The sequence below is a fragment of the Pseudonaja textilis genome, chromosome Z (genome assembly GCF_049901715.1).
Source record: "Pseudonaja textilis isolate UNSWEBS1 chromosome Z, rPseTex1.2, whole genome shotgun sequence".
Lineage (NCBI taxonomy): Eukaryota > Metazoa > Chordata > Lepidosauria > Squamata > Elapidae > Pseudonaja > Pseudonaja textilis.
In genome coordinates, this window is record NC_142008.1 from 127,373,864 (window position 1) to 127,399,619 (window position 25,756).

Below are 25,756 nucleotides of genomic sequence, written 5' to 3' on the forward strand. Positions count from 1 at the left end.
TGGGTGAGGCGAACAACTCGCTAGGCCTCAGCCCGGAGACTAGGCCGCTGTTGCCGTGGTAACTGCGTGGCTCCTCCTCCTTTTTCCTTTGGTCCAGAAGCTTAGCAGCCTTTGACCTTTCCAGAAAGTGGCTTCCCCTACGGGCTCGGCGACTAAAGCACCAATCAGGGGCTTTGTTTGTAACGTGAAGGGCTTATCCAATCAGGGCAGGCCTCGGAGGGGAGGACGCTTTCGTTCCATTCTGCCCCGCGCCGTAGCCCAATGATATTTGCCATACACTTTGACGTTTTTTCCGCTCATGCAGCCAATAAACAGTTTATTTATTTTTCCCCCAGTCCAATTGGCTACTAGGAAACCCTTTCAGCACCATTGGTTCTCTTGCGTGCGAGGGAAGTAAAGCAAAAAAAAAAAACCTACCTCAATACGCTTTTCTGAGTCCCTTAGCGAATCAGCGGGAACGTCCTTGCAGAAGGCCGCCTCCTCGACGGAAATCACCCAATCGCCGTGCGGCTCTTCCCATCAGGACCCACCCCGTTTTTTGACACGCTTCATCTTTCCTCCTCACGCTTTCAGCCAATCTGCGGGACCGACGCTCCTGCGCACGCGTGCTGCACCGCCCCTCCCCACCGCGAGCCGAAGGAGAAAGGAGGGGTACGATCCGGGAGGGAAGCAGAGTCCGACGCCATCTTAGAATCGCTGCTGTTCCTGCTTGTTTGCGGCCGCGTCTGAGGAGGGGACCGAAGCGCTTCGGAGGCCGACTGGACGGGAAAAAACCGCCGGGTCTACCGGCCAAAGGGGAGGGGAGGTGGGTGAGTGAGGACGAAAAAGAACCCAAAACAACCCGGTTTGAGGCGGTCATGGCGTCGAACGGGTAGAGGCGGTGACGTCACGCCGTGGACGGTGACGTCAAACGGGAGGGGGGCTTAGAATTCCCACGCGGGCTCCGAAAATGGGGGGGAGAAGAGGCAGAGGGCGAAAGGGGCGTGGTTTCGGGGTGAGGGATGTGCCATGGTTCCTGGGGGACGTTTTAGGTTACGCCATACCCGGAAGTGTTTTTTTTGGGGGGGGGAAGGACCGGTGGGAGGGAGGGGCGCAGCTGGAGGTGTGGTGTAGGCAGATGACGAGAGGGACACTTTGGACGAGGAACTTGGCGGGGAAGGTTCCCTGATCCATGTGGCGCTGCTTTTCTATCCACAGGTGTGCTGGTTCGTTGCCTTTATAGTTGGGGTGAGGCAGGCCTCCAGGGAGAGATCCAGGATACTGCGGGAGTGAGGAAGGACAGGTAGGTGCCGTCATTGGGGGCCCCATTGGCTAAGGCAGCGTTTCTCAACCATAGCCCCTTGAAAATGGATGGACTTCCTTGTATAGGGGGAATTCTGGGAGTTGAAGTCCATCCATTTTTCAGGGGGCTATCATTGAGAAACAATGAGATAAGGAAGAAGCCACAACCCTTTTGAGGCTGAGGGTTGGGGAAAATGGGATAGAAATCTGCTGGGGGAGAGAGAGATGCTAAAACAGGAGGAAAATTCAGAATGAATGATAGCGTTGGAAGGGACCTTGGAGGTCTTCTAGTCCAACCTGCTCAGACAGGGGACCTTAGATCAGTGTTTCTCAACCTTGGCATCTTTATGATGGGTGGACTAAATATGCTGGATACATATATATGTATGGGTACATATATATGTGTGTGTGTGTGTGCTGGCTGGGAAATTCTGGGAGTTGAAGTCAACCATCTTAAAGTCACTGAAATAGAGAAACGTTGCCTTAGACCAGTGGTTCCCAAACTTTCCACCACGGACCCCCTATACATACATTTTGTGGCCACAGACTCTAAGACTTAACACAAGATTTAAATCATAACATTTGTTCAAGCTTTTCCACTCCTTCTGTGATGACATGGTCCCCCAGGGGTCCATGGACCACAGGTTAAGAACCACTACCTTAGACTATTCTGAAATGGTTATTCAGCATGGCCTTGCCCTACTGAACAGTTGTTCCTTGGCCTGGGCTTTGCTTAAGGTCTTCGGTTGCAAGTTTGTTCAAAGTGAGTACATTTTGCTTAATAGAGCTTATTTCCAGATGCATATATTTCCTGATAAAACTTCCTCAAGGAAAAAAAACTCTTAATCCAGTTGCCTTTGTAAAAACCACCTTTCAGACAACCATGACTTGGATGACTGGGAATCTCCATAGACACTTATTTCCAGAGAATTTGAGATCTTAACAAAGTAAAATTTGCCCTGATTCTGCTGTGCTTATGCCCAGAACTGTGGTTAGGTGTCATCTTTGCAGAGCCCGTAAAGTTGTATTTATGTCATTCTTGTTTTTTACTTGGATAATGAGTGAAGTGGACTCCTCAGTAAGCTTAACATGGAATAAGAGTCTAAAGGCATGGAAATTGTTTAGGGCAGGAAAATGAAATTGGCTTCAACCCTGTTTGCTTGCTTTCAGAAATCTAGAATACAGTGTCTTGTTAGAAAAAGCTTGTGGTGTGAGATTATCTGGGCTTGAATGCATGTGTGACTTCCTCAAACAAAGCCTAGTAAACAAAGTAGTTGTGTGGATTTGCTCTAGTAAAATAAGTTCCATGAGCCGAGGGCAGTAATTTGGACACTATAATAATAATATCATCATCATCATCATCATCTCAGTGGGCTTGGATGAATGTGTTATAATACTGGCTTATAAAATCCGTTGTTTTGGTTTTCGGAACTCATTCTTAACCTGGAAGTTGGAGCAAAAAGTTCTTGGGGGAAAGGAGGTAGCAAGATGAAATTTTAATAAGTATTGGAGGTTTATGAGTTTCCAGCTTTTTTTTTCCAGAAGTGTTAGAAATATTTCTGATCTATTGGATCTCAAGGCTGTTAATGTGTTTTAGAGTGTACTTGGCTTTTATTATTTTTCCAGACCTTAAAATTTGGCAGTTTGGAATTTTGCAAAGTATAAAATAACCATGAGTGTTTGCAGCATGAAAATAGGAAGCGAAACTCCTTTGCATTTTGGAGTTTTAAGTCAATAAATCTGAATGTAATGCCCTCTTTGGATAAAGCTATAACGGATGCCCTGGCATTTCAAAAGGCTTCTTGTGTCTGTAGGGAGTCTTACTATATGCAGAGAATTACAGGTGGCTGATTTCAATAATCTACATTGTATTTTTGTCAGTTTTCCACAATTTACATGGTGTTTATGAGCCTGTAAGTTAAAAAAATTTGCGTTCCCCTGCTTGCCCATTGGAAAATTTTAAAACCCATTTGTGGTGTTTTGCTTTTTCAGTAGAATGTACAGTATGTATTTTCAGAGCTCTCATTATAAAAAAAAATTATGACATTATAAAGAAAAAAAATGAGTATCTTTTGCTATACTTTCCAATATGTATTTTCTTCATTGGTACATATTGTCATGGTTTTTTTAAAAAAAAATTGGCTTGGTTAAATTGTTGGTAGATGGAAAGATGAATTTCCCATTTGCGTTCCAGTAAATTTCCCTTTATTTTAGAATAAGTAGCAACTGAATCCTTTCATGGGTAACACAGAGTGGAAAAAAACCATCAGAGTAAAATGTACAGTTGCTGATAATATCTAGGGCAGAGTTCCATAACAGTTATCCGGTTATATTCTTACCTTAGAAAGAAGGATGAGCAGTCCTGAGACTTAGTGGAAGGTGGAATGTAAAGGGTTTGCCCTTGGAAATTGAAATAAGCCTTTTAGACACTCCCACACACTTATATAAAATGATAGCAATCTCTCTTAGTCAAAATAACATTTGTAGCATTGCTGTGGCAGGTGGCTTGGCTCCCTTTTGGGTGGCCTTCAGACACCGTTTTCCCAGTGGAGAAGAGAAAAAGTTCAAGGAAAGAAAGGTGGCTTGACAGGAGAGAAGACACGCGTTGGCAGCTGAAATTCAATGGTGTATCTGTTGAAAAGGTTCTGTGAAAGAGGCAGAAATGAACAGATGGATTCCTTCTGCTTACAATATTTTGGAGCAGTGGTTCTCAACCTGTGGGCCGCCATGTCGTCTTGGGGTCCGCAGAGGCTTTTGAAGAAGTGTTACAATTTAAATCTTAAGTCTTGTGGGGGATCTGTGGGCATAAAAGGTATTTAGAGGGGGTCCATGGTAACGAAAACATTGAGAACCACTGTTTTGGAGGCTTCCTGGACTGTCTTGAATTTGTTTTAGGAAGGTATCTGAAATGCCTTGTTCTGTTCATCTAATATCAGCATCAATTTGTGCTCTGATCTGCAGGTGGTTATGGTCTTGTTACAAATTAGATTTCTCTTGTTTATAACAATTTTATTAATTTATGCTATAACACATGTGAGCCGTGGCCCACTACCGGTCTATGGCCTACTCACAACCGGGCCTTATGAGTGGTTGGCTGGGGTGTGCATGTCGTGCACACACAACCCCACTTGCACATTGTGGAGGCTTGTTGTGGCCCCACTCGCGTGAGCATTGCAAACACATGCCTGTCCCCCCCCACAAAATCATCCCCTTCTCCCCCCACAACCCAGAAAGGTTGGGGAACTATAACATACACAAAAGTACAGAAGCAAAAAGAAGAAGAAATAGGGAAGGGAAGGCGTGGTAAAGAAGGGGAAACAAGAAAGAAAAGGTACAAATCAGGATTTCTTGTGCTGAGCTACAAAAAAGCTTGTTGCTTCTGAGCTGGTCAGTGAGAGGGCAGAATAAGTTTAGGAAAAGGCCAGAATTGTGAAATCTTCCTACAAGTGAGCAGAGTTTTGAGTTGGTGAAATTAGTGGGTTTATATCAGTTAAGATCCTGCAGGTTTACAACTAAGATTGGGCCAAACTGGGGAACTCTTAGAAATGTTCTTTTTTTGCCCCCAGGATGGCAAAGTCCAGAAGGGCAGTGTTGCCTTCCTAGTTTTTCTCAATCTTAATACCTTTTTTTAAGATATGTGGACTTCAACTCTCAGAATTGCTGGGATTTTTAAAGACTCTGTAATTCTGAGAATTGAAATCACATCCTAAAGTTGCCAAGATTAAGAAATACTGCATTCCCAAATTATCAAGCTTGGAAATCTCTACTTAGATCCCAAAGTTCTGTGAAAGTAACTGCAGGTTTGCATAAACTTACGGAAGTTTAAAATATTATTGCAGGTTATTGTGGGAGGTTTTTTCACCCATAAAGCAAACTTGCTTGCTTGCTTGATTGCTTCCTTCCTTCCTTCCTTCCTCCCTCCTTCCCTCCCTCCCTTTTAAAAAAAGGAAAAACCCCATAACTTTCATGTAACTTTAGCAAGTGGGAATTCAACAGGAGTTGTTTCCTTATTCACATTTATGTGAGTGAAAAACAATCTGATGGTGGAAGGTTTTGAAGTTCTTTAGACAGACAGGGGTTACTAGATTAGTGGGGTGGGGAATCTAATCCACCCTAGATGCATATAGTCCTCAATTCACAAACACAACAGAGCCAGAAATTTTCCATTGCTAAGCAAGATGCTTGTTAAATGAATTTTGCTCTATTTTTACAACTTTTCTTGCCACAGTTGTTGAGTGAATCCCTGCAGCTAATAAGTCAGTAACCTGGTTGTTAAGTGAATCCGGCTTCCCCTGATGTGCTTGCTTGTCAGAAGATTGCAAAAAGGGATCACATGATCCTGGGACACTGACCATGGGTGGGTGTGACCACCAGAATTTTGAATCAAGGTCATAAGTAGCTCTGAGCAAGCCTGTCACAACTTTGAACTGTCGCTAAGCAACTTTGAACTATCGCTAAGCAACTGAGGATTACCTGTATTAGTATTTTCTGCATTTAAAATATATTCTGGACAAGGAACAAATTTTCCCCTCCTCCCTCCTCTTTCTTTGTTTCTCCCTTGTTCTCTTTTTTTCTCTCTCACTTCCTCTCTCTTTCCTTCCCCCCTCCCCTCTCTCTCATGTTTGTTTATAAAATGCTTCTTTTTAAAGTAAACTTTAAAAATATTTAAAAATATACATTTGATGGTAATATTATGGCACACAATTGAACCAGAATTGCAGAACTCACCTACAAACCAACTTTAAAAAAGATAGGAAAATGTGGTTCATGGGATTTCTTTGCTGCTGATAGATAGCACAGATTTTTTCCCCCCTACTCTTCCCCCTCACCCTTCCATCCAAACATTTTCTAGGACTTTCTTTCTTCTCCGATCTGTGGATTTAAAAAACTGGATTTAAATACCCATCTGGCCATCTTCAGAAGCAAGTTACACTTGCGAAATAGCAGGGAAACCTCATTCTCCACGGTCTGAGGGATTTTGAAGTAGGGGTCTTTTAGGATGGGCTGGAGACAGGATACTTCTGTGAGCAAAGTTTGCTCTGAAATAGTGGAGAAAAAGGAAGCAAAGGCCAATTGTGATAAATGATCGTTTCCTTTATTTAAAAAGCTGGTGGATAATTAATTTAAAGGGGAGGGGTTTTGTTCTTTGCTGTAGACACTTTCCAGAGGGTTCCAAACAAGTGATTTTAGAACACAGTTTCAGTCCAGAGTTTAGAACATCTTGTCTCCAGGCAACATAGATGGCCCACCTCCTGTTCCATATTCTACTCCTCAAATCCATGTAGGCCTCTCTCTCTCTCTCTCTTCCAGGCTGTGACCAACTCCTTTGCCTGCTAAATCCGCTTTCCCACCAGCTTCTCCTGTGCCTCGGGGTGGTGGGGAGCCCACCCATTTGGGCCAGCCATGGATCCGGCGTTCCCCAATCCATCCCGGGATCCCGTGAGTATCCAGCTTTCTTTTTCTTTCATTTGGAGAAGATGGCACAGTGTCCGTTTCCACCGGGAAGCTCTTAACCTTTTTTTCCCTTCTCTTTCTCTCCTTATTCGTAGACCCAAGAAGATGGCATGGCCTCCGACGACTTCGACATCGTGATAGAAGCTATGCTGGAGGCCCCGTACAAGAAAGAGGAGGTAAGGATATTAAAAATCAGAAACATGTTAAACCTGTGGGGAAAGTATAACTGTGTTGTATTTTGCCAGGAGTCCAAAGATAACGATAAAAACAGTGTGTCAGCTGCCACTTTATGCTTGCTATGAAGAGACAGACCGCCGTGAATTGTGGGGAGAGGGAATGAAGGAGGGAAGGCTTTGGGGTGAAAGGAAAGCAAGCGCTGTATCTCCGGGAGATGCTGCCTCAAGGTCACCCAGCTGGAAGGAGAAGGGGGCCGCATACCAAATTGCACTTGGATTGACCATTATGAAAACATCTTGCCTGACTTTAGAGAAGAATGTTCTTGAGTCTAATCTTCCACCTCTCTAAGAAATCCCCCCTCCCAAATTCCCAGGCCCTAAATGTGGCAGCCTCTGAAGCGTCTTAAGTAAAATATGGCTTCCCTGGGCTGACGTTGGGTTACACTGGGTTGGGCAATGAGAGATAGTTAAGGTGGGGCCAAAGGAGAACTTGGGGATTTTGGCGCATGATTCTCAGTTCTGGCTTTGCAATATTGCAATATCCTTGACAGTTAATAAACTATGCTTTGTTCAACAAATGGATCTAAGGATCGTTTATATAGAGAGGTTTAAATTTTGGCAGGTCTGACACAATGTAATTCAAGATGGTTGTCAAAATATTCAGTTCCTTAATCCAGATGTTGCATCCCTCAGCTTGTTTTCTAAGTGCATAGATATTCCTCTCAAAACACAAGCGTCTTTCTTTCTTAGCCTAAAAAGAAAAGGTATATCAATAATTTGTATGAGCTAAAATAAGGTGGCTGCTCTTTTTTGCTGAATTTTGGGCCTCAAATAGGTTTTCATTAATTAAGACAGTCCTAGCTTATGCCTCCCAGGCAGACCATCTCACCCTCAAGCAGGGCAAAACTCTCTTGGAGGCTGGCAGAAGATGAAGAGGAAGACTATGGTGAGTTGGGGGCGGGGGGGCAACTTCCAGTCTTGCTGGTCTCCATTTACTTGAAAGTTAGCCTCGTAAAATCAGTTAACAGGCAGTCCTCAACTTATGGCCACAATGCAGCCCAAAATACCTGTTGCTAAGCGAGATGGTTGTTAAACAAATTTTGCCCCATTTCCTGCCACCATTGTTAATTGCATCCCTGCAGCTGTTAAGTGAGTAACACCGTTGTTAAGTGAATCCGGCTTTCCCAATGACTTTGCTGGTTAGAGGGTTGCAAAAGGGAAATCATGTGACCCCCCGGACACTGCCACCATCGTAAATGTGAACCAGTTGCCAAGCATCAGCATTTTGATCACAGGGCCAAGGGGATTCTGCAACAATCATGTGAAAAACGGTCATAAGTCGCTTTCACGGTGGCATTGTAACTTTGAATGGTCACTAAACAAATGTTTATAAGTCGAGGGCTACCTATATTGCAAATATAGATTTCTCCCTTTCAGGGTTTGCTGCTTGTGCCAGCTGCATTCTCCAGTCCCTGTAACTGTATAGTCCCGAGTCTTGTGTTTTGCAAAATATTGTGTTTTAAGGACATTTGGTCCAATGTCAAAAGACTGTTTAATCTCCATTAATCCAGCTCCAAACTATTAATCCATAATATTTATTGGAGTCACAATCTCTCTGTTGTCCCCCTTATTCCCGGTAACAAAAATCGAGAGAATTTTGAGAGATGACATGTGGGGTGTTATATCCTAGCTGGGCCATAGTTGATTGAATCCTTTTGTTTGCTTCTAAAAACGAGGACTGAAATTTCTTAAGGGCACGTGAAAAATGGAGGGTGCCCTTTGGAGGTTGGAGATCAGGATTCTGCCCCGCAAATGACAATTTAAGCCTGCTTCTACAATTCTCTTTGTGCCACTTTGCGGTTGCTAGCTAGCAGAATTGCGCTGCCAGTTGATACCGTGTTTAAGTGGAAAAGGGAATCTGTGTTTCTGTGCTCACTTTCTCACGGTGCGTCTTTCCTGCTGAATCCACTCTTATACGAGGAGGAGAGCCGTGGTGGTGCAGTGGTTAGAATGCAGTACTGCAGGCTACTTCTGCTGACTGCTTGTTGTTGCCAACAGTTCGACAGTTCAAATCTCACCGGCTCAAGGTGGATTCAGCCTTCTATCCTTCTGAGGTCAGTAAAATGAGGACCCAGATTGTTGTGGGCAAGATGGCGACTCTGAACTGCTTAGAGAGGGCTGTAAAGTACTGTGAAGCGGGGGTATATAAGCCTAAGTGCTGTTGCTATATTTCTTTCAGGCCCAACCAGGACCCTCAAAGCCGCCAACTGACCCCACCACAGCCCAGGTAATGTCCCCAAAAAACAGAAGGGGGGGAGATAGAGAGGGAGCTGGTAGACTACAGTCTAACCTCCTTTTGCCCTTTCTTGTTAGCCGTCTCCAGAAGAACAAGGAAAAGAAGCAAAGAAGGACAGCGCCCCCACCAGCAGCAATGGGGAAAGCAGCAGGTGAGCCACAAGGGCTGTGTGGGGTCATCCCCCCCCTCCCCCTTCCTTTCTCCTTCCCCTCCCATCAGCATGGCTCTCATTTCTGGCTTGCTTTCTCCCTCACAGCAAAAAGAAAAGGAGTCGCAGCAGGAGCCGTGATCACAGACACAGGTAGATAGTCCTGAAGAGAGTACAGAAGAAGTGGGTAGGCTTCTGGTTGGGGTTGGTGTAGAAGCAGAGGGGAGGTCCCCACGTAAGGAAGCTAACATAGAACCTTGCTTGCAACAGTGAGCTGGGAATTCTGGCGGGAGTGGAAAGGAGAGGGGGAAAGGAACAGCTGTATCTGACCGCCTCAAGGTCACTCGGCTGGGAGAAGAAGGCAGCTGCGATACCAACCTACGCTTGAACTGACCTTTATGAAAACCTCTTGCTCGAGTCTGTTTAATCCCGGGGGCCAATTAGCGAGGGCGTTAAAGGACGGAAAAATTGAACTTAGGGATTTGGGCGGGCAATTCTCAGTTCTGGCTGTGCATTACGGGTAGCCCTCGAGGTCACGACCCCAATTGAGCCCAGCGTTCATGTTGCTACGAGAGGGAAATTTGTTAAGTGGGTTTTGCCCCATGGTACGACTTTTCTGACCACATTTGTTACGTGAATCGCTGCATTTGTTGAGTCAGTAATACAGTTGTTAAGTGAATCTGGCTTTCCCATCGACTAAAAAGGTCGCAAAAGGGGGAGATAACATGGCCCTAGGACACTGCAGCCATCACAAACATGAACCAGTTGGCAAATGCCTGAAATTTGACCACAAGATCATGGGGAACGTTACAAAGGTCATAACTGTGGAAAGCGGCCATTAGTCCCTTTTTTCAGTGCAGTTGTAACTTTGGGAATTGTTGTAAGTTGAGAACTACCTGCAGTGCTATTCCAGTTTTGGCAAAACCAAAGACAAACCATTTGCCGCCTCTGCAAAAGAAAAAAAACAAACCATAAAATTAGGTTGCACACCTGATTACAGTACAACCTTTAAAGACCTGCGGCTGTAATTTGCAGGCTCCATTAATGGTCGTCCGTCACGGACTACCTGTATTTAAGTTGTTTTTTTTACAATGGTTGCTGTGGCTATTTTTAAATTCCTGTTAAATTCCCTGTTTAATAAATGGGAAAACTGTCACATGTCATTCCAGGGTTTTGTTGTTGCTCAAAGGGTCATTCTGCTTTCCGAAGTTTCTGATTCTTAAAGTTTTGGGCTAAACAAGAGACTTAGTTCCCTCAGTAGTCCAGGTGCAGGGAAAACACCAAAAGCAACATTTCACCAACCTACCCCTGATGCAAAACTCTGATGCGGTTGATATTTCTAGCCGGGACCGAGACCGTCATCGTAGGCGCAGCCGAAGCCGGGACCGCCGCAGCCGCCACCGGAGCAGAAGCCGCCATCGGAGCCGCAGCCGGGACCGTAATAGGCGAGTTAGCCGATCTCGGAGCCGAGAACGCCGGCGGGAGGAAAGAGTCCGCTACCGCAGCCCGCCTCCCCCAGGGTGAGAAAGAAGGAAACAAAGAAACCACATGTGGGCCGGATCGTAGTATGGTTTTCCTAGATTAGATGGAAACTAATCCAGGAGAGAAGCAGCCTAGAACTAAGGAGACATTTTCTGACAGGGAGAACAATTAATCACTGGAATAGCTTGCCTCCAAGTATTGCGGGTGCTCCGTCGCTGGAGTTTTCAAGAAGAGACTCTGGACAGCCATTTGTCCAGAATAGGATTGAGAAGAAGGGGTATCCAAACTCAAGGCCCGCAGGCCAAATCTGGCCCATTGGGTGCTTAGATCCGGCCCAGGGGGCCAGTCTGGAAACAGCGAAGGAGCAGCCTACGCGAGGCTCTGCTAGCAAAAATGGAGCTCAGAGCACATGTGCCGTCTCCTCCCCGGCTCCATTTTGGCAAAAATGGGCTCCGGGCCGGCCTTGTGCTCCATTTTGGCTGGCAGAGGAGTAGCAAAACAAACTAAAAGCAAAAGAAAACAAAAGGAGAAATGTTTCCCCTTCTTCATTTGAGCATCCAAGAAGAGACAGGAAAGGATAAAGGGAAAGAGGAAGACAAAAAGAAGGGAGGATGGGAAGAAAGCCAGGAAGGAAAAAGAAAGGAAGAGGGGAAGGAAGGAAATTGTAATAAGATGGAGGGAGGGTCTGAGAGAAGTCCTGCCTTTGCAGTTGGCCATCACAGGTGCCCTTGACATGAGGGATATCCAGCTGGCCATGCCTCCGAGGTCAGAGGCAGCCCTCAGTGAAATCAAGTTTGACACCCCTGGGGTAAGGTCTCCTGCTTGAACTGGGATTTGGACTATAGAAGATCTCTAAGGTCATTTCCAAACTATTCTATGTTCTACGAAGGGCGATCTGAAACCACAACCCAGGAAAGGGAATTGATTGAGCCTTCTGGGATTGTTCTCGTTCTGCAGTTCCTAGCCTCCCAACTTGGCAGACATTTTGCAGTGTGAATGTGTAAAACTGCTCGTTCACTTAGGGGGTGTTTGCAGAGCTACCAAATACTCTGGTTTCTTCTCGGATCCATGCCACTACGGGCATTGGTTGGGAGTTTCCGAAAGGAAATTGTCTAAATCGATGTAGCTTGAGACAGAGGGGTGCATTAGCCTAGAGGAGGAGCTCTCGCTTCACAATCAGGAGGCTGTGAGTTCGATCCTAGATAGAGGCAGATATTTCTCTCTCTGGGCACAGTGAGAATATATCTGTTGAACAAAACTCCACATTGGCGACAGGAAGGGCATCCAGCCATTAAACACTCTGCTAGCTCCATTCAGTTGCCCAGACTCCACCCCACAAGGGATTACTGGATTGTTAAACAACGGACATTATTTTGGGGATTAACCCCCCCAAAAGGAGACTTATTACACTAATTAAAAGTTCTTGATGGACGTGAACCTCATGTGACCAAATGTCATTTCCCGTAACTTCTGGTCAGGAAATCGTGTTTTAAAATGCTTTGTCTGAAAATTAGCATTTTCACAGTTTTTTGGCAAAACTGCATCCATAGCAAAGCATTGATTTGCTTAGCGGCCATCACAAAAAACATGGAATCAAGCCAGTCACTTAACTGACCTATTTTAACAACCATTGTGCCATATGACCATAATGGACAGGCTCGGTTAGGGTGAACGGTCAAGGGCTTTATATCTGCAGTGATCACCTCATTATGCCATGATAAGCCAGGCCAGTCGTGCTATGTAAGTAATCCTTGTGGCGATCAGGTTGCCACTGTTGAAGTTGCGATCTGGGCTTGTGTTCTGTTTCCCCCGCAGACGACGGTTTGGACATAGCAAGAGTCCCTTGTTCCGAGAGAAAAGCCCCCTTCGGTGAGTATTGTGACATGGATGAGGGTGACAGCTGAGAGGATCCTTAACGTGCCTCTTCTCCTCCCGGGCATCCAATTCTGGGTCTGAATCGCTCTCCTTGTCTCCCAACACAGGGAGCCTCTGGGCAGCTTGAGCCCCGAAGAACGCGATGCCCGCACTGTCTTCTGCATGCAACTAGCTGCCCGTATCCGACCTCGAGACCTTGAGGATTTCTTCTCGGCTGTTGGCAAGGTCATATTCCCCTCCCTTCTCTCTGGCTTTGGCAAATTCTTACTTTGCCCCAAGCAAAGGTGGGCAATTCTGACTTCTGGCCCATTCTGGTGCTTGGTTCCTACCAACCTAGCTATCACAGACCGTGATTGCAATTAACTGGGCTAGTAGGTTCCTTAGACTGGTTTTATCCTTAGTTTGGCCTAGTGGTTACAGCGCTGGTTTAAAGATCTGGCGATCATGAGTTCTAGTTCCATCTTAGACACAAAAGCTGTCTGGGCAAATCACCAGAAGACAGTGAGCTCTAGACCCACCTTAAGTCACATAAACCAGCTGGGTGACTCTGGACTAATCACCAGGAGACTGGGAGTGCTAGTCCCACTTTAGGCATGAAAGCCGGTTGCGTGACTTTGGATTAATCATCAGGCGATTGGGAGTTCTAGTGCCACCTTAGGCACGAAAGCCAGCTGGGTGACTTGGACTAAACCTCAGGAGACTGGGAGTTCTAGTCCCACCTTAGGCATGAAAGCCAGCTGGATGACTTTGCACCAGTCACTCACTCTCTCACCCCACCCTACCGGGTTGTTGTTATGGGGAAAATAGGAGGAAGGCATATTGTCTACGTTCACTGCTTTTGCCTTATAAAAATAATAAAACTGGAATAAATCTAATATCTAATAAAGAAAACAATAAAGAAAACCCAGGCATAAACATTTGTCAGCCCGGACTCTTCCACTAACGCTCCTCGCAATTGTCCCTTTGGCCAGGTGCGTGATGTACGGATCATCTCCGACCGGAATTCCCGGCGCTCAAAGGGCATCGCTTACGTCGAGTTTTGTGAGATACAGTCAGTGCCGCTGGCCATCGGCCTGACGGGGCAACGCCTCCTGGGCGTACCGATTATCGTTCAGGCTTCCCAGGTTTGAAAGCTTTTTATTTTAAAAACAGCCCTAACATCTACAAGTTGAGTGCTACCTGTGCTCCTTTAAAAATAAACAGTGGGTTATTTCTGGCTGGGTTTTGAAGGCCCCTCCCTTCCCCAATCTGTGTCCTTAGGCGGAGAAGAACAGGCTGGCAGCCATGGCCAACAACCTTCAGAAAGGCAGTGGGGGCCCCATGAGGCTCTATGTCGGTTCCCTTCACTGCAACATCACCAAAGAGATGCTGCGTGGGATCTTCGAGCCGTTTGGCAAGGTAAGGTGGGAGCAGGACAGAGAAGGGGGCCAGGGGGATGGATCCCCAGAAGGGGATGTCCTTGACTTTCTAACTGGGGAGGGGGCACCTTCTCTCTCTTCTCCGTAGATTGACAGCATCGTGCTGATGCGGGACCAGGATACCGGACAGTCCAAAGGCTACGGCTTCATCACCGTAAGTTGGGTGGATTTTCTTCCCCGCGGGGCAGAATGGAGGTCGAACTCTGCTACTCTTTTTTTAATTCATTATTTACTTATTTGTAAAGTTTATCGCCACCCATCTTGCCATAGAGTAACTCTGGGAAGTGCGTATATGTGTATGTGTATATATGTATATATATATATATATATATATGAGTATTCAGCTTTGTTCGGTATTTTCCCACGTCATTATGGGATGTGGAAAATGATGTGGGAAAATACCCGAACAAAGCTGAATACCATACATGTAAGTACCCGCGAAAACTTAAGAAAACAAATTATATATATATATATATGTATGTATGTATGTATGTACGTATGTATGTATGTATGTGTGTGGATCTTTGGTTATTCGGGTTTTCTCCCGCGTAAGATTGGCAGTATCTAGGCAACGTTTTGATGAAGTCTCATTCATCATCTTCAGGCTTCTTTCTTCGGCTCTGTGCTTCTCAGAGTGATGTGAGATTGTATGTATGTGTATATATGTATGCGTGTATGTGTATGTGTATGTACACATACATATATAAACATACATACATAATACATGGGCATATATACGTGTGTGTGTTTTCATAGAATTAAAACATCAAAAGTTAAAATCAAACATTGAAACCTGAGGACGCCATGGCGAGGGTGCAGCTGGGGGCGGATAAGATCTGTTATTACTCCCATCAACTACCCCCCATACGTTGTACCTCCATTTGGGGCTCCAGAGATCTGTAGGCCCTTACAAAAAGATCGGGTTGGATCTTACATCAGGGGGAGGGGGAGGCAAGATGTTCCATAGGGCAAGAACAACAACAGAGAAGGCCTTCCTGCTGGACCCCGCCAGCCAGAATAATAATACTCAGTGGTGAGATTCTACTGGTTTAATAACTGGTTTGGTGAGCATGCACAATGTTAAAAAAACCCGCCAATTTACAGCTCTAAAACTTAGCTTCTGCTGCAGTGCTGGTGAGTAAAACAGCTGAGGGGTGACAATCTGCCGTGCCGCATCTCAGTTGAGCTGCAAAACACAGACATATAGGACAGACCAGGGCAGGGGTGAGTGGGCTGGGCCAACCAATCGTACCAGTTTGCCCGAACCGGTGCAGACCAATAGCAGTGCACCCCTGATAACACTCTTGGCTAAGATGCATGCACCCACAACTTAACAGACTTAAGAGTTGGAATGGATCTTGGGATCTTCTCGCTCAACCCCCTGCTCAGAGTAGGTGACCCTACACCATTCCAAATAAATAGTTGTCCAGTCTCTTCTTAAAAATTTCCAGTGATGGAGCCCCCACAATTTCTGGTGGCAAGTTGTTCCACTGATTAATTGTTCTTACTGTCAGGAAATTTGCTCCTTCATTCTAAATTGCTTCTCTCCTTGTTGAGTTTCCCTCTGTTGTTTCTTGTCCTGCGTTCAGGTGCTTTGGAAACTAGGTGGATCCCCCTCTTCTTTGTGACAGCCCCTCAATATTGGAACATGAGTATCATGTCACCCCTTGTCCCTTTTTTTAAAATTAAAGTAGACATACCTAATTCCAGCAAGCATTCATTATATGTTTTAGCCTCCAGTCCCCTGATCGTCTTTGTTGCTCTTCTTTGCTAATATACATGCACCCACAACTTAACAGAAGAACAGAGTTGGAAGAGACCTCGGAGGTCTTCTCGTCCCCTGCTCAAACAGGAGACCCTGTACCGATGGTTTTGCGGACCGTTGAGGGGTAGAGAGAAAAAAAACTGCTCCAAGCGGGTGCCTGGCCCAGTTCCAATAGAAACAGCACTTAGACTTATATACTGCTTTGCAGTCCTCTCTAAGCGGTTCAGCCTCTTGCCCCCAACAATCTGGGTCCTCATTTTACCCACCTCAAAAGGATGCAAGACTGAGTCGACCTGGAGCCTGGTGGGATTTGAACTGCCAAATTGCAGGCAGTCAGCAGAAGTAGCCTGCAGTACCGCATTCTAACCACAGCGCCACCATGGCTCACTCAAACAGGAGTTGTGGCCCCTTGCCCTATACCACTGCAGACAGGTGGCTGTCCGGTCTCTTCTTAAAAACCTCCAGTGTTGGAGCACCCACAATCTCTGGAATCAAGCTGTTCCACTGTTTTAATTGTGTCGCCATTCCGGCGTAATGAACCCAAGCAATTCAGAACTCCGGAGACTGGAATTGTCCTCAGAGGACTTCTTTTTATTGGGTACATCATATCAAGTGTAAAACCAACTCCTAAATATTTCCTGCCAAACGATCCTCTCCCCAACTGTCACAGGTCACCTTGTCCAGTTAGGTTAATTGGCAGGCTCCATGGGCACACCTTTCCTCCACATCCGGCACCTGTGGAGATGACCTTGGTTCCCATGAAATAAGTCTGTGTTGTGTCTGGCAAGGCCTTCCAGCCTCCCCTTCCCGCCCCCGCCGCCCAATACTGCATGGCAACGGAAAAACAACAAAATGGCTTCAGCCAGGAAATTTCTCTCCTTAGTTCTAGGTTGCTTCTCTCCTTGATTATAGTTTCCATCTGTTGCTTCTCGTCCTGCCTTCTGGAGCTTTGGAGAATAAGTCTATTCCTCCCTCCATCTTCCTTATGTCATCTCCTCAAATATTGGAACCCTGCTGTCACGTCTCCCCTGGTCCTTCTCTAGGCTAGCTATGCCCAGTTCCTGTATTCTTGAAAAAGAACAGAATCACAAGAGTTGGATGGGATCTTGGAGGTCTTCTAGTCCAACCCCCTGCTGAAGCAAGAGACCCTACATACCAGGGGTGTCAAACTCGAGGCCCGCAGGCAGGACCATCCTGCAGTGTGGTTGGATCTGGCCTGCAGGGCTTTCATGGAAAATGTAAGCCCCGTGGGCCAGGTCTGACCACATGGAAAATTTAAGAGGTCGGCCTGTGTCGCTTCAGCCAAGTCTACCCAATGCAAAGAGGAAACATGCTAGCAGTTTGGGGAGTGCCATTAAGCTGGCCACACCCACCCAGGTCAATCACAGCCCTCAAACTGACATCCCTGTCCTAGACCATCTCAAGACAAGTGACTATCCTCTTCTTAAACTCTTCTTAGAAACATCCAGTGATGGAGCACTTAAAATTTCTGGTGGCAGGTCGTTCCACTGGTTAATTGTTCTCACTGTTAGGAAATTTCTCTCCTTAGTTCTAGGTGGCTTCTCTCCTTGATGAATTTCCATCCATTGCTTCTTGTCCTGCCTTCAGGGGCTTTGGAGAATAGTTTGACTCCCCTCTTCTTTGTATTGTGTTTCCCCGAAAATAAGACTACCTATATTTTTCTTTGCCACCAAAAAAATGGCACCAGGTCTTATTTTTGCTGTCAGAAGCCTTCAGGAACTTCTTCTGTGGCCAGCAAGGCTTTCCTGAAAGCTTCTGCAGCCGATAATTCTGGATTGATCCAGAGCTTTGTTACCAGCTCTGGAGCCCTTCAGGAAAGCCTTGCTAGCCTTGCTGGCTGCAGAAGAAATGGGACGGCAAGGCAGGTGTCGGGGTGCGTGAGGCCTGGCTACAACTGTCCAAAGGTTAGTAGAAGGGCAGGTCCATCTCCCCATCCCCACCCTAGCTTAATTTTTACCTGTCCACTCTGGAGTGGGCGGGATCTTAATTAGGGCTTATTTTGAGGGTAAAGCTTATATGGGGCGCATGGGTAAAAATCAAGCTAGGACTTACTTTTGGGGTAGGTCATATTTTCAGGGAAACGGTAGCATCTCCTTAAATATTGAAACCGTGCTCTCATGTCTTTTTCCAGTTCACAGAAGCAGAATGTGCCCGCCGTGCCCTGGAACAGCTGAACGGTTTCGAACTGGCCGGCCGGCCCATGCGGGTGGGACAGGTCACCGAGCGGCTGGATGGCACCACTGACATCACTTTTCCCGACGGGGCTGATGAACCCGACCGGTCAGCTCTGAGCTTGGGGACCACCGGCTCCCAGCTGCAGCTGATGGCGAAACTGGCCGAAGGTGAGGCTCCCCTGTTAGAAATTAGGCAGCGGGGAATGGACTCCATTACATACTTGGAAAGGCCTTATTGGCGAGGGAAATCATTCCTTTCAGGATTAAAGGGTCCTCGACTTACAAACATTTGTTTGGTGACCGTTCAGAGTTAACAAGGCACTCAACAAACAGCTTAACGACTATTGCAGCTGGTTCATATGTATGATGGCCGCGGGGTCGTGGGGGGGGTGTTGTCATGTGACCATCTTTTATGACCTTCTGATGAGCGAGGCCCCTGGGGAAGCAAGCCGATGTTCATTAACTTCGCAACTGCAGTGATTTGCTTAGCAAATGTGGCCAGAAAGGTGTAAAATGGGGAAAAGCTCGACTTAACGACTGTCGCTTAGCAGCAGAAATGTTGGGCTCAGTTTTGGTCGTGGGTTAGAATTTGAATTATTTTACTGGCCAAGTGTGATTGGACATAGAAGGAATTTGTCTTGGTGCAAATGCTCTCAGTGTACATAAAAGATACATTCATCAAGAGTCAAGAATCATAAGGTACAATACTTAATAATAGTCACAGGATACAATAAGCAATCAAATCATACTAGGAAACAGTCAATAAAAACTGTTAGGATACAAGCCACAAAGTTACAGTCATAAAGGAGGAGACGGGTGAAAGGAAGAATGGGAGGATAATAGTGCAGACTTTGGACAGTGTTGAGGGAATTATTTGCTTAGCAGAGTGATGGCATTCGGGGAAAAACTATCCTTCTGTCTAGTTGTTCTGGTATGCAGTGCTCTACAGATTGAAGATTACCTGTGTGCATTAAGATACATATTGAACATTAGTCACATAAATTAGAGCTGGCTAGCTTTGGTTTTTCTCTTGGCCCTTTTCCCGCGTTCCGTTTTCCAGCGGCACTTCCTCTCAACACAAGCCCATATCCTGTCTAAGAAAGATTGACTTTAAGATCGAACAATCCTAAAAGGTTGGTAAGATGGAAGAAATCAGCGGGAGACGCTAAAAGATTCCTCAGCCTAACCTTGCTCTGTTAGGTTCTGTAGGAGTTTATGTTTTTAATCCCATGAAATCCTATATATTGCATTCTCTAAGAATAATATTGCACTGGCTCCAGGGACACTGCCAAACTGTCACGATGCATGCTTAATTGTGCAGAGGAGAAGACTGGTGCGTTACCTGGAAACATAAGGAGAAAAAAAAAGAGCTTAGTTATCTATAGGTAGTCCTTGACTTACAACCTCAATTCACCCTGGAATTGTCATTGCTAAGCAGCACAGTTGTTAAGAGAGGTTTCTCGTGACTGCAGGGGTGGGATTCTACTCATTTCAGCCAGGTTCAGGTGAAGTGCGCACTCACTGAACCAGTTGTTAACACCGATTGAATCCCACCACTGCGTGACTCTGCCTGATTTTAGAACCTCTTTTGTTGCGGTCATTAAGGGAATCTGGCTTTGCTCATTGCTCACCAGAAAACAGCAGGGGAGATCACAAATGGCGGTTGTGACCCCGGGACGCGGCCGTCATTATAATACATGCTGGTTGCCAAGTGTCCCAAGTTACAATCACATCACCATGGACACTGCAGCAAATTCCAATAAAGGAGAATATCTGTCACTCAAGATTGACATGACAGATCCTTGGTACTCTCTGCGCTTGCTTGTTTTCCTGTAGACATTTCATGACCCAAACTAGATAACGTCATCAGTGCTAGAAACAAGTGATCTACGTAGAGAGGAGGAAGAGATTGTGGAGTTCTCCGAGCTTGCTTGCTTGTTTTCCCCAGACATTTCATGACCCAATTAGGTAACAGTGCTGTAAAGTGGGGTAGGGTGGGGTTTGTGGAACGGACAGGAAGCGGAGAAGGAATGTGGAGTTCTTGGAGCTCTCTGAGCATGCTTGTTTTCTTGCAGATGTTTCATTACCCAACTAGGTAACATCATCAGTGCTAGAAGGGAGTGGGGTATATGGAGAGAAGGAGAAGATTGTGGACTCCTCTGGGCTTGTGTTTCTTGCAGATGTTTCATGATCTAACTAGGTAACATCATCAGTGTTAGAAGGGAGTGGAGTTTGTGGAATGGGGGAGAAGGGGAGGAGAAAGAGAAAGGGGAGGAAAAGGACTGTGGGGTCCGTGGTGCTTTCTGAGCTTGCTTGTTTTCTTGCAGACATTTCATTACCCAACTAGGTAACAGCATCAGTGCTATTGACTACCCTGTTTCCCTGAAAATACGACCTACCCCGAAAGTAAGTCCTAGCTTGATTTTTACCCATGCGCCCCATATAAGCTTTACCCTCAAAATAAGCCCTAATTAAGATCCCGCCCACTCCAGAGTGGACGGGTAAAAATTAAGCTAGGGTGGGGATGGTGGGTGGTGGTGGAGCTGCCCTACTACTTACCTTTGGACAGTTGTAGCCAGGCCTCGCACACCCCGACACCTGCCTTGCCAGCCCATTTCTTCTGCGGCTAGCAAGGCTTTCCTGAAGGCCTCCAGAGCTGGTAACAAAGCTCTGGATCGATCCAGAATTATCGGCCGCGGAAGCTTTCAGGAAAGCCTTGCTGGCCACTGAAGAAGTTCCTGAAGGCTTCTGACAGCAAAAAGTAGGCCGGGAGTGACACAAGTGAAGTTAGTCAGTGTAGTTACATCCCTCGAAAATAAGTCCTGTTGATGCCTTTTTTGGTAGCAAAAAAATTATAAGGCAGAATCTTATTTTCGGGAAAACACAGTAGCACCGATTATACTACCTAGTTTGGATAATGAAACTTCCAAGAAAAGAAGCGAGCTCAGAGAGCGCCAAGGACCCCTCACAACAACAGTTGCAAGTGCAGAGACTTAGATAAATCGTTCATTTCAGTGCCGTCATGACTTCAGACAGTTGCCAAACAATTGGTCGTAAGTCGAGGACTTTCATCTTCTGAGGAGTACTTCATCTATTTTTTTCCTTCTAGAGATGGGAGAGTGACAGTCATGACTGAACAACTTCAATAATGGCCTTTAAATATAATTGAACATAAGAGTTCTGTTGGGCTTGTTATTGGCAAAATCATGGGGGAGAGACACTAACGCCCATAAGTCACAGCTGGAATACTGTCACCCCTGGAAGAGGGCGGTCTTTTTAACAGCCTCAGTTGAGGCATCCTTGTCCTTCCGTCCCCAAATATCCTGTCTTCTGTTTGCCTCACACAGCAGGTTCTGGGATCCCACTGTCCACCACTGCAGCGGCCCAGGCTGCTTTACAGCTTAATGGAGCGATACCTTTGGGAGCACTGAATCCAGCTGCCCTGACAGGTAAAGTGGGTGGGGGATCTGGACCGGACCAAAAGGAGAGGTTGGGAGTGGTCCTGAGGAGAGGGGAGTAACCCTAGCTCAGCATTTTTCAAACTCTGCAACTTTGAAGGTGCGTGGACTTCCAACTGCCGGAATTTCCCAGCCAGCAAATCCAACCTCATCAACTTTAAGATGGGTGGACTTTCAACTCCCAGAATTCCCCAGCCGCCTGTTGGCTGAGGAATTCTGGGAGTTGAAGTCCACCCATCTTAAACTCACTAGGGAATTCTCAGAATTGAAGGCCATCTGTTTTAAAGCAGGCTGGCTGGGGAATTCTGGGAGTTGAAAGTCCACCCATCTTAAAGTGGCCAGCTTGCTCAAACTAGCCCGATGAATGTTTCTCCGTTCTGCTTCTTGCATTACACCAAAGATCACCCTAATTTAGCATCTTTTTCCCCACCCACCCCATGGGAAATTATTCCTGGTTTCCTAATGCCTTTTCCCCCCTTTCTCTCCCCGCTGCAGCTCTTAGCCCAGCCTTGAACCTGGCTTCACAGACACTGGCCTCCCAGTGCTTCCAGCTTTCAGGCCTCTTCAGTCCCCAAACAATGTAAGTCACTAACCAGCAAAGTCTGTGGGTGGGGTTGGCAGGAAAGGAGCTTTTTCATCTTTATTATGCTCCAGGTTTGACTTGCAGACCTTTTACAACCTAACTAAGATCTATAAAGTTATCCCAGGGTGGATTTTTATCAGTCAGATACTTGAAAACTCAGGTCTTCTCCTCTTCCTCCCCCAAATCTCAACCCGACGATCCTTGGACCCCAAAGTTCCCCACATCCCTTAGATTTCACCGACAAACTGACTTGCCTTGGTGCTCCCTGAGATTGTTTCCCTGCAGATGTTTCGTGACCCAACCAGGGGTGGGGTTGAAATGGTTTTACCACCGGTTCGGTGGGCACGGCTTGGGTGTGCTTTGCCTGACATTGGTGCACAGCTTCCCCCACACCAGCTGAGACCTGCAGCACCAATCAGCTGAGAGGATAAAGAAAAGCACACGGGCTGGTGGGAGGGCTGATCCTGTGCTTCTCTCTTCTTTCTCCTCTCAGCTGATTGTCAGAGGGTTTTTTTTTTTTCCCTCCGCTGATCGTGGGAGGATTTTTTATTTATTTTTTAGTACTGGTAGCATACCACCACTGGACTCGACTAGGCCACATCACCAGTGCTAGGAGGGAGTGGGGTTTACAGAATGGAGGATGAGGAGTAGGATGACTTCAGAGTCCCTGGTACATTCTGATTCTTGATTGTGGACATTTCATGACTCCGTTAGCTGACAACATCAGTGGTATAAGGGAGCAGGGTTTGCAAAGTAGAGGAAAGAGGAGCAGGAGAAGGAGAATTCGGTGGCGACGGTCTTAAGGCAGGGCTGTCAAACTTGTGGCCTGCAGGCCGGATGCATTACGCGCTGGCCATCCCGCCCCCATTTTAGCAAAGGGGGAAAAGTTGTGATATGTCACGTGATGACAACGTGTCATGAGTTTGACACCCCTGGTTTATGGGGTCCTTGGTGCTTCCGGATTTGGTGGCTTTCTTGCAGACATTTCATGCCCCAACTTGATAACACCATCAGTCTAGAAAGGAGTTGGGTTTGTGGAGTGGAGGAAGAAGAAGAGGAGGAGGGATAAGACTGTGAGGTCCTTGGTGCTCTCTAAGCTTGGTTGCTTTCTTTTAAGACATTTCGTGACCCAACTAGATAACATTATCAGTACTAGAAGAGAGGAGAGGGGGATAGGATGATGGTGGTAGTCTGTGGTGCAGTCCTAGCAGTCTTTGGTGCAGTCCAGTTAGATAACACGGTAGAAGGAAGGAAGGAAGGAAATAGGATAGGATTGGTAGCCTTGTGGGGGTCCTTGCTGCTCTTTGAGTTTGCAGACATTTCATGACCCGGCTAGGTAACCTCATCAGTCTAGCAGGGCTTTGCCCTTATTTTATATCCTAGTGGCTTGGCCCATCAGTGTTGGCGGGAATGGTGTTACGGACTTGCTTTGTGGCTTCTCTGGTGCCCAGATTTGTTTCTCGACCCCTAATTCCCCCCCTCCCCCCAAATAACTTTACTCTTCCCTTTCATCATCGTTTTCTACCCTCTGCCATATCTCCATTAGAATAGAATAGAATAGAATAGAATAGAATAGAATAGAATAGAATAGAATAGAATAGAATAGAATAGAAACAGAACAGAATTCTTTATTGGCCAAGTGTGATTGGACACACAAGGAAATTGTCTTGGTATAAATACTCTCAGTATACATAAAGAAAAGGTACATTCATTAAGAATCAAGAATCATAACGTACAACACTTAATGATAGTCATAGGGTACAATCAGCAATCAAATCATACTAGGAAACAGTCAATATAAATTGTAAGGATACAAGCGACAAAGTTGCAGCCATACAGCCAGAAGTGGGAGGGGACGGGCGATAAGGAGCGATGAGAAGATTAACTTAATAGCAGTGCAGACTTTGTAAATAGTTGGACAGCGCTGAGGGAATTATTTGTTTAGCAGAGTGATGGCTTTCGGGGGGGAAAAAAACCGTCCTTGGGTCTAGTTGTTCTGGTGTGCAGGGCTAATCCAGAGTGGCGAGGCCGAGGCACAGAGGAGGAGATGGAAAAGGGCCTTGGGGAGGAAGGGAAGGTAGGGTGGAAAAGAAGGCTTCTAACCACTTCTTTCTCTCTCTCTCTCTTTTTTTTTTCCCCTTGTTTTCCAGGTAAGGCCACCTAGTCCTCCCTCCCCTCTTCCCGCCCTCCCTCTCCCATGGAGCTCAGAGGGGGAATGATCATCTCCACACCATTGCCGCCTCACCTGACGCCCCCCCCCCATTGTGAATCCAAGCCTGCGGGGGCGGGGGCGGAATGAACTTTGAAGGAACTCTTTGGGAACAAGGGTGGGGAAGCCCTTCTTATAACACGAACTCTTGATTTTATTCTGAATTTCCCGTCCTGGGGAAGAGCTTGTATTCTGACTCTCCCTTCCCCCTTTTCTCCTCCCCCTCCTCAAGTCACAATTGGAGGAGAGGCGCATTATTCCCCTTGGGTGGAGAGCTTCGCAGAGACTGAAGGAACCTCCCCGCCCCCAAAAAGAGGTGGAATTGCAGCATTTTTTTCCTTTTGGGGAGGGGGCAGGAAGACTCTTGGCCCCTCCCTCTCTCTCTCTCTCTCTCTCTCTCTCTTTCTCTTTCTCTTTCTTTCTTTCCCACCCCTTAGCTCTCGGATTGGGCTGCGGGGCTTTGCTTGGATAGCTTTGGGCTGTCCTCGTGGCCGCGGCGGGTCTGTGCGTTGTAAAAAAAAAAAAAAAACCCGTAGAGGCACAGACCCGCATGTGGGTGGGTGGGAGGCCCGTGCGATGTATATCTCTTCTCTCCCTCCCCCTCCCCTCAATTTGTAAAGGGGCTGCAAAACCCTGTGGGGAAGTTGGGTGTTTCTCCTCCCCCCCTTTCATTTTCTCGGCTCTGCCTCCTGTTCTTGGTGTCCCTGTTTTTCTGGCTGCGCCCGTTCCTCGGAGTCCTTCGGAGACCCGTTCCTCCCCCCTCCCCCTTCCCCCCCGCCCTTTCCAGATTTTCAAAAGTGTATTTTGGTTTTTCTTTTTATCTCTTTCGATTACCCCCTTTGTTTTCTTTTGCTTACAAATGAATAATAAAAAAAAAATCACCAAATGGAACCGTGTTTACCGCTGCTCGCTCTTTTTTTTTTTTTTTGTTTTTCCCAAGGAGGTGGGGTGCGGCAGGGAGAGTTTCTCCTAAAAGAGATTAAAAACCTTTTAGGGAGAGGCTAAAATATATGGGAAGGGAGGAATTTTTCTCAACATTTCCAGAGTCCGACCAAGAAAGGAAAGGAACGTATAGTTCTTTTGTTGGATCAGTATATTCAAAATCTATCTTAACATCTCTCTCTTTCTCTCTCTCTCATCATCTATCATTATCATCTGTCTTTATATCTTTATATTGATATCTGTCATCTGTCCATCTGTCTTTATCATCTCTGTCTGTCTACGTTTATATTATATATGTTTTTATCTATCATCTATGTCTTTATGTCTCTGTACCTTATCTATATCTATGCCTATATATTATCTATCTATTATGTCTTTATATCGATATCTATATATCATCTATCCACCGATATCATCTGTCTATGTCTTCATACATCCATGTCTATCATCGATTATCTCTCTTTATGTCTTTTA

The 25,756-nt window shown here is 46.1% G+C and overlaps 1 protein-coding gene across 6 annotated transcripts; it reads left to right on the forward strand.

Moving 5' to 3' along the window:
* The first annotated feature begins 1,101 nt into the window (after positions 1-1,101).
* Positions 1,102-25,233, forward strand: RBM23 (RNA binding motif protein 23). Of its 6 annotated transcripts, none has more exons than XM_087915478.1 (17): positions 1,192-1,282; positions 3,769-3,859; positions 6,592-6,720; positions 6,831-6,911; positions 9,151-9,198; positions 9,285-9,358; positions 9,464-9,508; positions 10,699-10,875; positions 12,653-12,706; positions 12,820-12,937; positions 13,684-13,836; positions 13,973-14,110; positions 14,219-14,284; positions 18,048-18,258; positions 21,438-21,539; positions 22,044-22,128; positions 24,282-25,233. In XM_087915478.1, the coding sequence occupies exons 3-17, from the start codon at positions 6,685-6,687 to the stop codon at positions 24,283-24,285; spliced, it is 1,392 nt and encodes a 463-aa protein (XP_087771604.1). In that variant the 5' UTR covers positions 1,192-1,282; positions 3,769-3,859; positions 6,592-6,684; the 3' UTR covers positions 24,286-25,233. The 6 variants fall into 6 exon arrangements, with proteins under 6 accessions (XP_026575335.1, XP_087771606.1, XP_087771605.1 ...); XM_087915481.1 differs by having other exon boundaries at positions 21,441-21,539; XM_026719550.2 differs by lacking the exon at positions 3,769-3,859 and having other exon boundaries at positions 1,102-1,282.
* Positions 25,234-25,756: the final 523 nt, after the last annotated feature.